Genomic DNA, 14,689 nt, shown 5'->3' on the forward strand with positions numbered 1-14,689 from the left:
ATCTATTTCAGGTGAGTCATAATGCTTAATTTTCTCTTTAGCATTTGAAATATATTAAATCTTCAGGGAATTCAGGAAAATGGTGTCCTGTGGTTCTAATCTTTTAATATGGCAAGACTTTTTCTGACACTAATTAATCATTTACTTAATATATTCTTCACTGGTATCCTATCAAAAGAATATTTTCTCCATTGAATCTGTCCTACTTTTTTTTTTTTTTTTTTGCTGGGGAAGATTAGCCCTGCACTAATATCTGTGCCAATCTTCTCCACTTTATACGTGAGTCGCCATCACAGCATGGCTGATGGGTGGTGTAGGTCTGCATCTGGGATCTGAACCCACAAACCAGGGCTGCCAAAGTGGAGTGTGCCAAACTTAATCACTATGCCACAGGGCAGGCCCCTGTCCTACATTTTTAATGGCATTGATGGCCTGTTGGGACTTTTGCCTTATAAATATAGTCCAAAAATTTCATAAACAAGAAAATAAATGAAAACAGAAGACTAGTTTCAAGAAGATAGAGTAAAAAAAGTAAATTGCTAGACATCATCATGACAAAGCCGTCTCCATTGGAGAGTGTAAGAGTATCTGCTATTATTATTTCTGAACATATGCCTTGTTCCTCAAAGCATCAAAATGTAACTTCAACTCTCTGAAGCTACCGAAAACCTGATAAATAGTGAAGTGGAAGGAATTGTACTACCAGTATTAAGGCCATAAACTCTGATTTGATAACCTTGAGGTTTCCCAGAGACCAAGGATTGCAAATTCAAATATGTTACTGAGGACACATCGGTTATGAAACCTGCTCAGCTCCAGCCCTTGTGGCCTTGTTGAATGAAGACCTACTGACGACAGAAGTAACAATTTTTCAAGAACAGCCAGAGATCCACAATTCTTTTAAACTTTCATGGTTATTAAAATTCTGTGCAGGTTCAAGCAAAGCATTTCTGTAGATTTGCAACCCCTGACCAAAGCTATAGTTCTCTATCAAAACAGGAATTGCCTTATAGAAAATCTTATTAGGTAGGAGAGTCTGTCTCCTTTCACTGAAGGCCAGTCCTATAGCTCAAAGTTAAGAAACTTTTCCGATTGGTTTTTTTCTTGGTTTTCATGGTATGTTGCTTAAGTTAATGTGGTAAAGCATCCTACTCAGACGCTGGCACTGTGCTGAATAGAAGACAGCACATTTCCTCTAAGAGAGAGATCGATAGACTAATACATGTGGTTTCAGGTGAGTGAAGGATTCATCATTATCACAAAGTAAAGTGAAATAATAATTATAAAATCCCAGTAATAATAATTATCACAAAGGCGGTAATGCTGTAGGTCAAGATGATATTCTTGAAAGTTTAAGAAAGGCCTTGGGTTGACTCGGGGATGCCCCTTAGTTACATAAAACTTTATCGGGTTCTACACAGAATTCCATTTCCTGTTCTGCTCCAGGTTCTGTTTGAACATTAGTAGCCTTTGTTGTAAAAAAATTCATACATTTTTAGAAATATATATGGCATCCCATAGATAGAAGTAAAAATCTCCTGAATCTACCTTAGACCTCATCTCAGTCGTTGTTCCTGAACCACCATACCCTTACGCTGTGAAACGTGTGTGCTAAACCCACACATTCAGGACCTAGGATGCCCTTTGGAACCCTGACGCCCTGAAAAGGGGGCGATGCTCCCCCTCATTGCCACTCTCTATAGTCTAAGATAACAGTAATGCTAAATTGCTAAGTAAGAGTCAGGAAGTCTAACAGAATTCTGAATTCTGACTTTTTTCCCTTATGATGACTACTTTGAGGCTTTCTTGGGAAATATTAAAATGCCAGATTCTTTCATAATATACATTCTCATTTAAAGATTCCTTCTCATATACCAGTATCGTAGAAGGTACTAGAGATATAAAGATAAATAAAGTTTGCTTGATTAACACAGTCATAGCAATGTAAACACAAGTACAGATTTAGTAAAAATATGTGAGATAGATATGTTAGAAGGTAGAACAAAGGACAACCCTCATTTCCATAGTAAGATATACATAAATAATATCGAAAACTGAAGAATCGAGAGATAGTACAAGTGTGTTGTTTAGAAACACGAACAGAAGAAATCTCTTATGTAACAGTGACTTTTAAAACTATGTAAGTATACCTTTGATTAAAAATTCATTAAAAAATGAAATAAAATAAATCTGGTGCACAGACAGAAGCAGAGATAGGAAATGGAGATCAAGGACTTCTAGGTTCTGCACAAGGCCCAGCCCTTGCTTCTGGTCCTTTTCTGAGGCCCAGCTGCACCCTCTCCTTCGGATTCTCAGAGACATCACGCTACCCTCCAATAACCTCTTCCTGCTTAATCGAAACCAAGTGAGTTTCGGTTATTCACAAGCAGAAGTGTTCTAACACATACACACTCTAAAGTGACATACGACTGAGCTGGGTGATAATAATATAAGGCAGGTTTGAGGCTAGTGGACCAACCATGCCCCAAAAGTGGACCTGAATCAGCATGGACAGGTCTCTAGTAGAGTGACATAGGTCTTTGTCATTGAGTCTGTGCTAATTGGTTGTGCCATTGATGACTAAGTTTAAGGTGGAAGGATGCTTGTTTAACTATTGAAAGGATTAATTAAAATCAGACATGCAAGAATCCAGATACAAAAGTATCACGATAGGTAGGGATGTGGGACTGAAACTAACAAAATGAAATTTAATAAGGAAAAAGGTAACGTCTTCCAAGTATAGTACAGTACAAGGCATACATAATTTTGGAGAAGTTCATATGGGAACAAAAATTTAATGTTTTTGTTTGACTTGAAATTTAACATGAGTTAACAGTATGAAGAAGTTGCTTCGATGTTTTGACAATCTAAAATTTAGTTTTAGTTTTCGAGATTGGTTCTGTGAAGCTCTAGAAGACAGACAATGGGTAAAAGATAAAATAGAAGTAGATTTAATTAAACACAAGAAAAATCTTTTAACTAGACCTAGGAACAAAAAATTTTGGTTAATATCAGGCCTGGCTAATTTCAAGTCTGGCCAATTTCTTGGTCCATTTCCCATTTGGGCAACCTCTGATTTGATCAATCACTTATCAATAAGCATTAATATACAGTGTTATGTTGTAGATATATCCTCTCATTTTGTTTTCTGTCTGTTCTCTATTTTTCATTCTTTATTTTCTTTTCCTGCCTTCCTGTGGGTTACTTCAACATTTTTTAGAATTCTATTTTGATTTATCTATAATGTTTTTGAGTATGTCTCTCTCTATAGGGTTTTTAGTGCTTGCTCTAGGTATTATACTATATATATACAGCTTATCCTAGTCTAGTGGTGTCATTTTATCCGTTAGTGAAATATAGAAACCTTTCTCCGGTTTATGTCCCTTTACCCTCCCTGTTTCTAATATATTTGCATACATTTAGAACCACATCAAAGTGTTATAATTTTTTTTTTAATTTTATTTTTTTCCTTTTTCTCCCCAAAGCCCCCGGGTACATAGTTGTATATTCTTAGTTGTGAGTCCTTCCAGTCGTAGCATGTGGGATGCTCCCTCAGCGTGGCCCAATGAGCAATGCCATGTCTGCACCCAGGATTCGAACCGACGAAACACTGGGCCGCCTGCAGCAGAGCGCACGAACTTAACCACTTGGCCACGGGGCTAGCCCCCAAAGTGTTATAATTTTTACTTCAACCATTGTATGAGTCTGCCTGGGCTCCCATAACAAAATACCACTGACAGTGTGGCTTCAACAGCAGAAATTTATTTTCCCACAGTTCTGGAGGCTGAGAAGTCCAAGATCAGAGTGCCAGCCGATTCCTAGTGGGAGCTCTTTTCCTGGCTCACAGGTGATCAGCTTCTCTCTGTGTCCTCACATGGTAGAGAGAGAGCTCTGATGTATCTTCCTCTTCTTATAAAGATACCGGCCCTATTCGAATAGGACCCCGCCCTTATGACCTTTATTTAACCTTTATTACCTCCTACAGGCCCTATCTCGAAATATAGTCACATTCAGGATAAGGGTTTCAACATATGGGGGACACATTCAGTCCATAACAACCATCAAACAGAATTTAGAAAACTCAATAGGAAAAGAAAATTATATCCTATTTACCCATATTTTTGCTTACTGTGTTCTTTCTTCCTGATGTTCCACGATTCCTTCTTTTATTGGTTCCTTTCTGTTTAGAGAACTTCCTTCTGCCCTTCTTTTAGGGTAGGTCCGCTGGCGACAAATTCTCTTAGTTTTCCTTCGTGTGAGAATGTCTTGATTTCCTCTTCATTATTGAAGGCTGGTTTCCCTGGATAAAGGAATCTGGTTTGACAGTACTTTTCTTTTAGCACTCGAAAAATGTTGAGTCACTTCCTTCTGGTCTCCATGGTTTCTGATGAGAAATATACTGTGTCATTCAAATAGGTTTTCCCTTATAGGTAAGATGTCACTTTTATCTCACTACTTTCAAGATTTTTTTTCTTTGTGTTTAGATTTCAGAAGTTTAACAATGATGTGTCTTGATGTGGATTTCTTTGAGTTTATCTCGTTTAGGTGTGTTCAGCTTCTTGAATCTGTAGGTTTATGACCTTTGCCAAATTTGGAACATTTTCAGCCATTATTTCAAGTACTTTTTCAGCCCTCCCTTCTTTTTACTCTCTTTCCAGGCCTCTGATGACACACATATGAGATCTTATAGTCCCGCAGTTCCCTGAGGCTCTCTTCTGTTTTGGGTATTTTAGTCTATTTTCTCTCCATTGTTCAGAGTGAATAACATGTATTGTTCTATCTTCAAGCTCACTGATTCTTCATTTTGCTGTTGAGACCATCCACTAAGTTTTTTATTTCAATTATTGTATTTTTCAGTTCTAAAGTTTCCATTTGGTTCTTCTTTATATCTCCAGTTTCTTTGTTGAGATGTTTCATTTCTTTACTGCAGCTTTGTATTTTTCAGTTTGTTTCAAGAGGCTCATAATTGCCTGTTAAGGGGTCTTTATGATGGCTGTTTTAAAATCTTTGTTAGGTAACTCTGACATCCTTCTCACCTCAGTGTTAGCATCTACTGATTGTCTTTTCATTCAGTTTGAGATCTTCCTGGTTCTTGCTATGATAAGTGAGACTGTGGATATTATTTAAGCCATCTGTTTTAGCTGGTTTTCTCTGACACTGTTCCAAGAGCAAAAGGGAGGGATGCTGCCTCAGTACTGCTAGGTAGAAGTCCAGGTTTCGCGCTCTGCCTCCACTGACACCCGAGTCAGGGAGAGGGATTCCTCATTACTGCTGGGTGGGGGTAGGAATGCTAACTCCCCACTAGACCTCCACCGATAGCTCCCTGGCTGGGAGGAGTAGGAGGGTCTTGTTACTGCTCCCAACGTGGTCTCCACTGACATCATGGGAGAGGACTGCCTCTTAACTGCCAGCAGAGATGAGAGTTATGATTCCCTATGTAGCCTTCTCTGATACCACACCAGCAGGGGTAGGAGGGTGCCTTATTACAGCCTGCTGAGGGTAGAAGCCATAGTTTTTTTGGTGGTGTTTTGCTGCAGTAGATTGATTATTTTCTACAAGTTTTCTGTCTTGCTAGCCTGCTCCTTTCCTGGTCCTACAGCTAGAGAGAACATGATTTTGTTGGGGTTTTTTATGTCTACATCTGTTGGCATTTCTGGGTTGCTGGCTTCTCAAGCACTCAAGCACTCAGTCTGAGATGTGTGCTGAAAAGAGAAAAAAAGAAAATCCAGGGAACTCACTGCTATGTTGTTTTTTGGGTTCTGAGCTCCCTAACCTGTGTGTTTTCTCCTCTCCATTTTTCAGTCTTCTTATGTTCGCTTTATACATAATGTCTTGGGTTATAAGTTTTAAGTGGCAGGAGGAATAGGGAAAGTACATGTATTCCATCTTCCTGGAAGTGCAAGTCCTAGCTTCTCAGTTTATATGGTCCTTGCATATTTCACATTAAGCGGTTTTAAAGCATATCAGAGCTTTGAGATAACTTTTGTAGAAAAATCTAAATTACTTTAGAATGGTTCTAATGAAAAGGCTGACGTTTTTCTTGATGACTCATGCTCTATTTAATTTCATTCAAACTAAAAATTAATGCTGTCTTCTTGGGTCAAACACAAGAAGGTTAGAAACAACTCTGGACCATCAGTTAGAGACCTGGGTTCTAGTTCAGGGTCTTCCACCATCCAGCTGTGTGAACTCAGGCAGATCTCTTGGCATCTCAATATTCTCATCTGAATTAAGAGTGTTGGACTCACTAGATGATCCCTAAGTTTTTTTCTGGCTCTAACATTTGGATTTTCCCTTCATCAATCTATTACTTAAAAAAAAATCTCCAGACTCCCACTGTAATACGGGGTTTGAAATATGTTGGTTAAACCAAGTAAAATCCTCATAATTAGATAAGGGTAACTATTATTTATTGGACGCTTACTGTGATCCAGGCACCACAGTGAATGTTTTACAAATGCTATCCAACCCTCAAAACAGTTCATTGAAATAGAGATCATGCCCATTTTATAGAGGAGAAAACTGAGGCTCAGAAAGGGAAAAAACGTGTCCAAGGACATTTTGATTTTAGACCTGATGTTCACAAGCACTTACATACACTTTTTATTTTTATTTTTTGGCTACTTTTCAAGAGGAAAATTATTTTGATCCCACTTAAAGCAAAGGTTCAGGGTAGCTAAGAGATGTATTTTATTTTTAATACCTCCAATCACTTTATTCTGCTTGGATTCATTTTTAAACTACATAGGTTATAAATCCAGAAAATATATACACACAGCTAGTTTTTTTCTGTTTATTCTTATTATCCACCACTTATTGATCAGATATAGAAAGCATCATTCCCCTTGAGAGGTAAACGAGTAAACTCAGCATTTAAAATAATTATCCCTGAAGAACAAAAATTTAATTTGCCAACTTTCCATAAACTTTAGAGTGTGTCAGGGGAGTTCCAGGAACTAGAAGAAATATGTTATCTTTATGCATAAGTTTTACGCCCTTATGGAGATGGATAAGGAATCATTTGTAAGACTATTTGAGCTAATGGAAACGTAGAGGTCAGAAGAAATATAAAAATAAGAAACAGAGAAAATCGGAGAAGAGAGAGAGCAGACAACGCCGAATGTAAAAGTATACAATAATCTAAGCCCTCGACATGACACTAACTCCTAAAAATATTTTGTAAAAAATATTGTTTGGTTTTAAATAAATTAAATGAGCATGTATTATAAAATGAACTATTGAATGCTCTGCAATTTGTTGAGATCTTATTTTTTCTTAGCATCAAAATTGTGTTGAAAAAAGATTTACCCTCTTAATTGAAATCAATTCTGTAAGTTTGTGTAGATGCCTGGTATGTATTTATGTGGCAAAAGACCCCAAAGCACTTATAATATGATTAACATGGAAGGGAGCAATAACAATATGAGAAGCAGGAATTCATAAATTATTTTACTCATTTCTTTCATTATGAAGTCCCCTTACTGTTCTGCTGGCTTTCTCTGTGAGATTTCATATGTCACTATGCAGGGGCATTCCGATGGAATTTATTCAAATCTCATATTATTGTGTGTTCCCAGAATTATCAAGAGAACTAATTGTGTTGTAAAGAGTTGTTGTAATATCATTTCTTTATAGAGACTCAGGACGCTGGTAATTGACTCTATCATCTTGTTCTAAGATCAGCATGTGCTTTTCTAGGAAAATGATTTTCTCTTCAGAAAGTTACCATGGTTTTGGAAGGTAGAGAACTGTCTCCTGGTGGGAAGTTTTGTTTTTGCCATAAACCCACTGTATGATGAGAGTGCTCTGGTGTAGAGAACCACTTTCAAAGTATTTTTGTCTTAGTTTTCATTGAAACGAAACAAACAAAAATATTATCTGGTTCAAACAAAATATTATCTGTAAGTCCAAGCTAGGACAGATGAAAACAGCTCAATTCTGGGTGGAGTGGAAGTAGGATTGGGGTACAGCTCTGTCCCTCAGGCACTCCATTCATGCATAAAGCATTTTCTATTGAACCTCTTAGAGTCTGGGCAGTACAATGTGAAAGAACTCCAGCGAAATATAAAGATCACTAGATTAGGGACCCAAAGACCTAAACCATAGACCTAGTCCTGCTGTCAACAAGCTGTACTACTGAACCCCTGTGGGTCCAAATTTCCTCATTTGTGAAGTAAGGAGATTGAGCTAGGTATCTTTCAGTTCAAATATTCAAGGGAACCATTAGCAACTGTATGCAAATCGTAAAACTTCTGTGCTTTATCAGTTCTCTCCTGCAAAATAAGATGCCCACTGAAGGGTAAAATTTGCATGCCTACCTCTAAGTTCTAAGCATTAGGAGATGGTTTTGACCTTAAACATTAAGGGAGTGAAGAGAAAATCGCAATATGAATGTAAAATATAAAATTGTCCTCTTCCAAGAGATTTCAGTATGTTTCTTTCTCACCTCATTTCAAATAATTAGGAGTATTTCATGGATTTACTCAGCAACCGCAGAGTGCCCACTCTCTGACAGGCACCGAGCTGAGGACTGAGGATGGAAAAGACCACTAAAGAACGTCCGCTGCTCTATAAGCCTTCATAATCCCCTCCCCTCAGATTCGAAAGGTAACGCGTTCTTGACAACGTGTTCTTTTCAACAGAACCCTCTTGATTGTCTGCGATGCTGCATCCTTTCTGAATGATAGAGATGGCGCTGCAAAGGGACATATTAAAACTAAATGAAAAGGGAAGTGCACTCACGTGGAAAGAACTATGTATTTAGAAACAAGGAGATTTTCTTTCCGGAGAATGGCTTTGTTGTGACTGATCTTTGATCAACTGGAGCAAAGAGTATTTCGTTTTATAGGTATAATAGGCTCTGCTTTCCCGAGAGGCACAGGATCCCTCAAATCTGAAGACGGGTCCATTGTGTCGAAGGGGACAAGCTCACGATGCCGCCCAGAACCCCTGGATGCTTCTGGATTACTGGTGGTGGCTTGAAATGCACCGGGGCCAACGAGGGAAGAGTTGAATGAAGATGCCAAAAGAGGCCTTTGAAGGTTCGGAAGGGAACTGTGAAAGGCCCATTCCCTCTGGACTTAAGCCCGAATTCCCTTGCTGCGGGCACAAGCGACAGCCCTTGGGCAAGACTCCCTTTGTTATCCAGACTGGTGGGTCTCCCAGCTCAATGCACAAACGCACACCCACTCACTCCGAGAGGGGCTCTCCCCAGGGGGCAGCCCAAGGCCACCCCTTCCTCTAGACACGGCACCCAGCCCACGTCCCCACCCAACTGTTGACCCGCGACCAAGGGCCACCACCTCCACCACCCACCCCGGCACCATCTTCCAGGAACTGGCCTCTCCCCCGGCCCCGCCCTCTTCGGAGAGCACCCAATGGGTGGGGCCGGGGCGGCGGTGGGCGGGGCCTGAGGCGGGCCCATTTAAAGAAAGGCAGAGGGCGAAAGGAGGCAAGAGAGGAGAAGAAAGAGAAAGCGGGGGGCGCGGCGCCGTCCAATGACAAAGCCCAGGGGTGGGCGCCGGCCGCCATCTTGCACCGGGCGGCCGCCGAGCCACCCGCGCCGGCCGCCCTCCGAGGGGGCGGGGGCGGGGGAGGGGCGGCGGCGGCGAGCTACGTGGGAGCCGCGCCGGGCGGGACGCGGCGGCAGCGGGAGCCGCGAGCGGCGCGGCCCGAGCGGCCTCCGATGCGGCGCGGCGCGAAGAGGCGGCGGCGCCGGCCCCTGGCCGCCCCGGGCGCGGGCGGCGGGCCCGGGCTGGAGGCGCGGGAGGAGAAGGTGGTGTACTCGCGCTCGCAACTGTCGCTGGCCGACAGCACCCAGGCGCTGGGCGACGCCTTCAAGCTCTTCATGCCCCGCAGCACGGAGTTCATGAGCTCGGACGCCGAGCTCTGGAGCTTCCTCTGCAGCCTCAAGCACCAGTTCTCCCCGCACATCCTGCGCAGCAAGGACGTCTACGGCTACTCGTCCTGCCGCGCGCTGGTGCCCGAGCCCGCGCCGCCCGCCGCCCGCCGCCCGCCGCGCAGGCCGGCCCCGCGCGCCGCCGCCAGGAGGAGGCGCCGCCGAGCCCCGGGCGGCCGCAGGAAGCCGCCGGCGCCGCCCGCCGAGCCCGAGGAGAGCGGCGCCGCGCCGCCCGCGCCCTGCTTCGGCGGCCGCAGCCTGGAGGAGATCTGGAGGGCGGCCACGCCGACGCTCACCACCTTCCCCACCATCCGCGTCGGCGGCGACGTGTGGGCCGAGCGCAGCCTGGCGGCGGCGCGGCGCCGGGCGCGCCAGGTGCTGCGCGTGGACCTGGAGCCGGTGGTGCGGCTGCGGCGCTTCCCGGTGCCGCGGTCGTGAGCCCCGCCGCCGCCCCCCGCCGCGGACGGCCGCGCAGGTGTCAGTCGAGTGTTTACAGATGCGACCCGGACCCGTCCCCTAGTGCACTTTACGCGCGGAGCAGGCCCCGGAGGGCTGTGCCGCCGCGCCGCCGCGCCGCCGAGGGGGGCCGCTGCCCCGCCGGGCCGCTCCCCCGGCCTCCCCGCCCCGCCTCGCGACGTCTCCAGGACTGAAGGGGCCGATCCGTTTCCTCTCTTGGACTCTACCTCACTGGTCTGGAAGTCCTCCGAAGAAGTTACTATTTTTCCAAAGGAATTCGGTTTCGTCCTTGGGTTCTAAAGCCAGAATTTACTTGTTTTGGACCCCACCCCCACGGCCACCCCGCTTTTTCCTCTTTTTGACTGCCACCCCTCTTTCTGGACGGAAGATCGAACGTGTCTTGCGGCGTTGCACTAGTTCGCGCTCAGGGTATTCTGAAGCCCCCCTCGCTTCCTCGTTCTAACTGGATTCCAAAGCTTTGACCAAGGATATTTTCTAAGAGATTCAAGCTTGTGACTGTTCCTAGTGCAAGGGTGAATTTCATGGGCTCAGTGAACACAAAGAGATGCAAAGTACAACTGTTTAAACGTTTTTAAGGTGTTTCTAAAGATTTTATATTGAAATTTAATGTTTATATTTACTGAGCTCCTCAAGAAAATGGTAGAAACTCGTATAAAGTTTTGTTTAGGAGAAGTTGACTTGTTGAATCTTTTTCAATTGAATAAAAATTAAAGTGCATTGAAACCACATGGCTTGTGATTAAAAAAAAAAACCAAATGAAGGACTTAGAAAGATCTGGTGTTGGTTAAAGAGATGGATCAAACCCGATTGGAAATGATTTGGCCTCCTTGTACTTGTCTAACGTACAAATACAGGAATATTTTGAGCGTAATTTATTTTAAAAGGACAATAGCATAGAAGTGAATGTGTGTAAACTTTGTGATTGAAATGACAAACAGAATACCCATTAGAGTTCTCAGATCTGTTAATGATCTAGAGGGGTGGGGGCATTTCTTGGTATCAAATTCCTGGTTGAGGTTACTTTGGGCAAAGTAGATCTCTCCTTCCTTTTTGTTTTGGTTGTTGGGTAACAAGAAATGTCCAGCTTGCTGTCCATCACTTTTAGAAACGATGATTAGTTGACTTTTTTTGCTCCACGAGTTTCCCTTTTTGTCTGATTTCCCTTCATAATTATGTTTGCAGTTACCGGTCTTTGACAGCCGAAGACCACAGGAGTGGAGCAGGCGAGCCGCCCAGAGTACTGACCCTTCTTTTCCGTGTTTATAATAGTGTTTCTACCATATGGCCCAGTGTGGGATTCTTGATCATCCAAGTGCCTTTGGTCATTGGTGGCAGCAAGACTTAATGGTTTTAGCCAGTGGTGCCATGGCCATATTTTACTGCAATATCTAAAGGTCAAGTAGTGTTTTTGTACCACTGTTATTTCAAGTGTAAGTATTCTGCCACGGAACGATCCACACCGGGCTGGAACTTGACATGTGAAGTCCTCAATATGAAGATTGATCTCTGCTTGGCAACTTCTTAGGAGAATAATGAGTGTTGCAATTGGGACTCTTGTGTTCTTAGAATTCAAATGGCATATCCTTCTGAAATTAGTTTTTCAAGTTTAATAGTCCATAGTAGGGGTTTTGTGACTTTAATTGCAGTGTTCTTGTTTTGTAAAAAAAAAAAAATATATATATATATATGACTTTATGCCAGTTTCTCAGTAAGCCTCATATTCTTTTATTCACTACTCAATGATAATGCGTTGTTACAAACACTGTCACATGAGTAATTAAAAGTGAATAATGACTTAGAAGATGGAGAGTATTAAATTATATTTGTGTGACAGGAAGTTGATACATATTCTTTTGGTTATTAGCTTCCATTGCCAATTGTATTTCAGACACATAGGGTTTTCTTTGTGCCCAAAATTGTTAACTTTTTTTAGCTAACTAGCGCCTGAGGGAAAAAAATGTATTTGTACCACTTCACTATTGTATATAGTTTTATAATAATTAAAAAATAAATCCAATGGCCATATTAGAACGTAATTTCAACATCTAGCTTATCGAAAGAGCTTCCCCAAGGATTTTGGAATTAGACTTAGCTGGGAGGATAACTTTGCTCAGCACGAAACTGAAACATAACCATTGACAGACACCAGGCATTTATTTTAACTGAGATTCTTAACATTTTTCCCTCTAATGCCTTGTTACTTTAGTGCACTTGAACTCGCGTAAATGCTTCTTTGGATTCTGAGCTGTCTGATTTCAGTTTGGATCTGATTGCCCATCCTGAACTCAATATGTTATTTATCCGGTCTATTAACGAATCATACCATTTCTAGTTTGTGAAATAAGATGTAAAAATATCTTTATTTTTGCCAAGTTTTCTTTAGCCAAACCTCGCTAAAGTTAGTTGTTTTACAGCTTCTAAAATGTGAAGAAACCACTAATCTAGTTGATTAGTATAGTCCTGGGAAAGTGAAAGTATCTTATGGGTACTTTTGGGCAGAATGTGAAGGAGAACTTGGCACGGTGGCCTTTCTGGTGAGGCATCCATTCGCTGTCCTCTGAAGTGAGGGTGTAGCTTAGCTTGTATATAGTTTTCTAAAAGAAGTCCCTGATGCTTATTCATTCTTTTCCCTTCTCTTCTATCTCATGGCACAAGTAGAGGAGGAAGCTGGGAGGAAGTTTATCACCTTGCTGCGCTTTTACTTAATTTTTCACTCCTGAGTGCCTAAATGTCAAATAACCTTTTGAAATTCCCGATGTCCTTTTGATCTTCCCGTCAACCAGCAACTTATTTTTCCTTACTGAAACCAGTGAGTAATGTCATGATCGTCGAGGGCAAGGTTCATTGTTGATAGTGCAAAGTGTCGCTGTTGTGGTGTGTATTTATTTTGTCCAAGTTTGAGTCGCCTGGTGGACAAGTGTCACTGAAGCTGGTGGCTACACCTATTGATTTGCTCTGTGCAAACGATAGTACTATTTTTCTGGAAACTCTTCAATAAGGAAACATGAGAAATATTTGAGTACAAAAAAATCGGAGCAATTTCGAACTCAAAAGGTTTTTTGTTGTTTTAAGGGTTGCCACAGCACTCTTTAAACTGGTGGTTTTTAATGGACACATATACGTAATATTTGCTTTATTGGTGTGTTTAAAATACTTTTTCGTAGGCTGTTCTGTCTTGAGTGCATTAGAAGGCTATTGTTTGTAATGGAACTGAATTGTTTCCTTGGAGTTTGATGTGCATATAAGATTTACAATCTGATTGTACTTTTTAACTTATTAACTGTAAATAAATTTTAGAGAATACACAGTGTCTGATTTTTCTAATGATGCTGAAATTTTTGAAATAGGATTTTACGTTTGCATGTGAATTGGAAAGCGTTTTAATTTACAATTTGATAAATTTTGGCTTTTTTTGTGAACTTCAAACTCTTGGAAGTCTCGAGATATGTGTTTTGTGCTATCTTGGGAATCTATGTTACGTCACCTCATTAATGATCGAGTGAATCTCCAGGAAAATGTATCATGCCCTAGCCCAAGCCATTACCCAGTTTGCCAGCAATAAAGCCTTTAAAAATGCATCAAAATTCAGTTTTGAGTCCTGACCCCAAAGTCCCCCTTTGGTGGTGGTGGGAAAAGGTCTGAAGCTCGCATTCTTTCATTTTATGAAAGAAAGGAAGAGTGTTCCATATAGGTAGCAGCATAGAATGAGAGTAGAGCCACAATTTTCCTTACAGTCGAGAAGGTGGAAGTGGAGGATGAGCAAGGGCAGGATTCATAGCACTATGTGGCCTGAATTCGTCTTTGTACCTGCGTTTCTTCCTACTAATGTTGGGAGGCAGCGTCATAGAGTATCTGTGAGTCACGGTGCCTGGGGTGGACCTAAGCCTTCACCTCTTGCAAGCGTTGGAACTCTCAGTAAATTATATAAACTCTGTGCCTTAGCTTCCTCAGGTAGCAAACGTGGTTAGTCAAAGAAACTATCGGGCTTTTGAAAGAATTAAAAGGGAGGGTAATGGTGGACACAGAGGAAATACTTAATAAATGCTGTTAATTGGAGGCATGTGTGCTGAGAATAAGTGTGTATGCTGAGAGTGGTCCTTTGGGACTGTCACCTCCCTGGAATAGAGTGTGCTCTGGGAAAGCTAAAAGACAAATTAAGAGAAGGTAATTTGTGGGTGAATTAAATAGAAGGCAGAGAAATCTCTATTTTTTTAGCCTGCTGACAAAGTATACAGCAGGAGGTTAGAAGAGGTGGTTTCATTAGACAGTTTTCACTGTTGGAGGTTTTCTAGGCTTTCTTAAAAACTTGGGGTC

At 42.0% G+C, this 14,689-nt stretch overlaps 1 protein-coding gene and 1 long non-coding RNA gene across 2 annotated transcripts in view; both read left to right on the forward strand.

Moving 5' to 3' along the window:
* Positions 1–13,953, forward strand: part of CCDC71L (coiled-coil domain containing 71 like) — a 41,232-nt gene extending 27,279 nt beyond the window's left edge. Inside the window, exon 2 of the mRNA XM_070517535.1 lies at positions 9,245–13,953. Coding sequence (XP_070373636.1) covers positions 9,245–10,336 — 1,092 coding nt within the window. The 3' untranslated portion in view covers positions 10,337–13,953. The remainder of the gene's footprint in view (positions 1–9,244) is intronic.
* Positions 1–14,689, forward strand: part of LOC123285737 (uncharacterized) — a 150,342-nt gene that overhangs the window by 73,450 nt on the left and 62,203 nt on the right. The window lies entirely within an intron of this gene.

The sequence above is a fragment of the Equus asinus genome, chromosome 1, assembly GCF_041296235.1.
Source record: "Equus asinus isolate D_3611 breed Donkey chromosome 1, EquAss-T2T_v2, whole genome shotgun sequence".
Classification (NCBI taxonomy): Eukaryota; Metazoa; Chordata; class Mammalia; order Perissodactyla; family Equidae; genus Equus; species Equus asinus.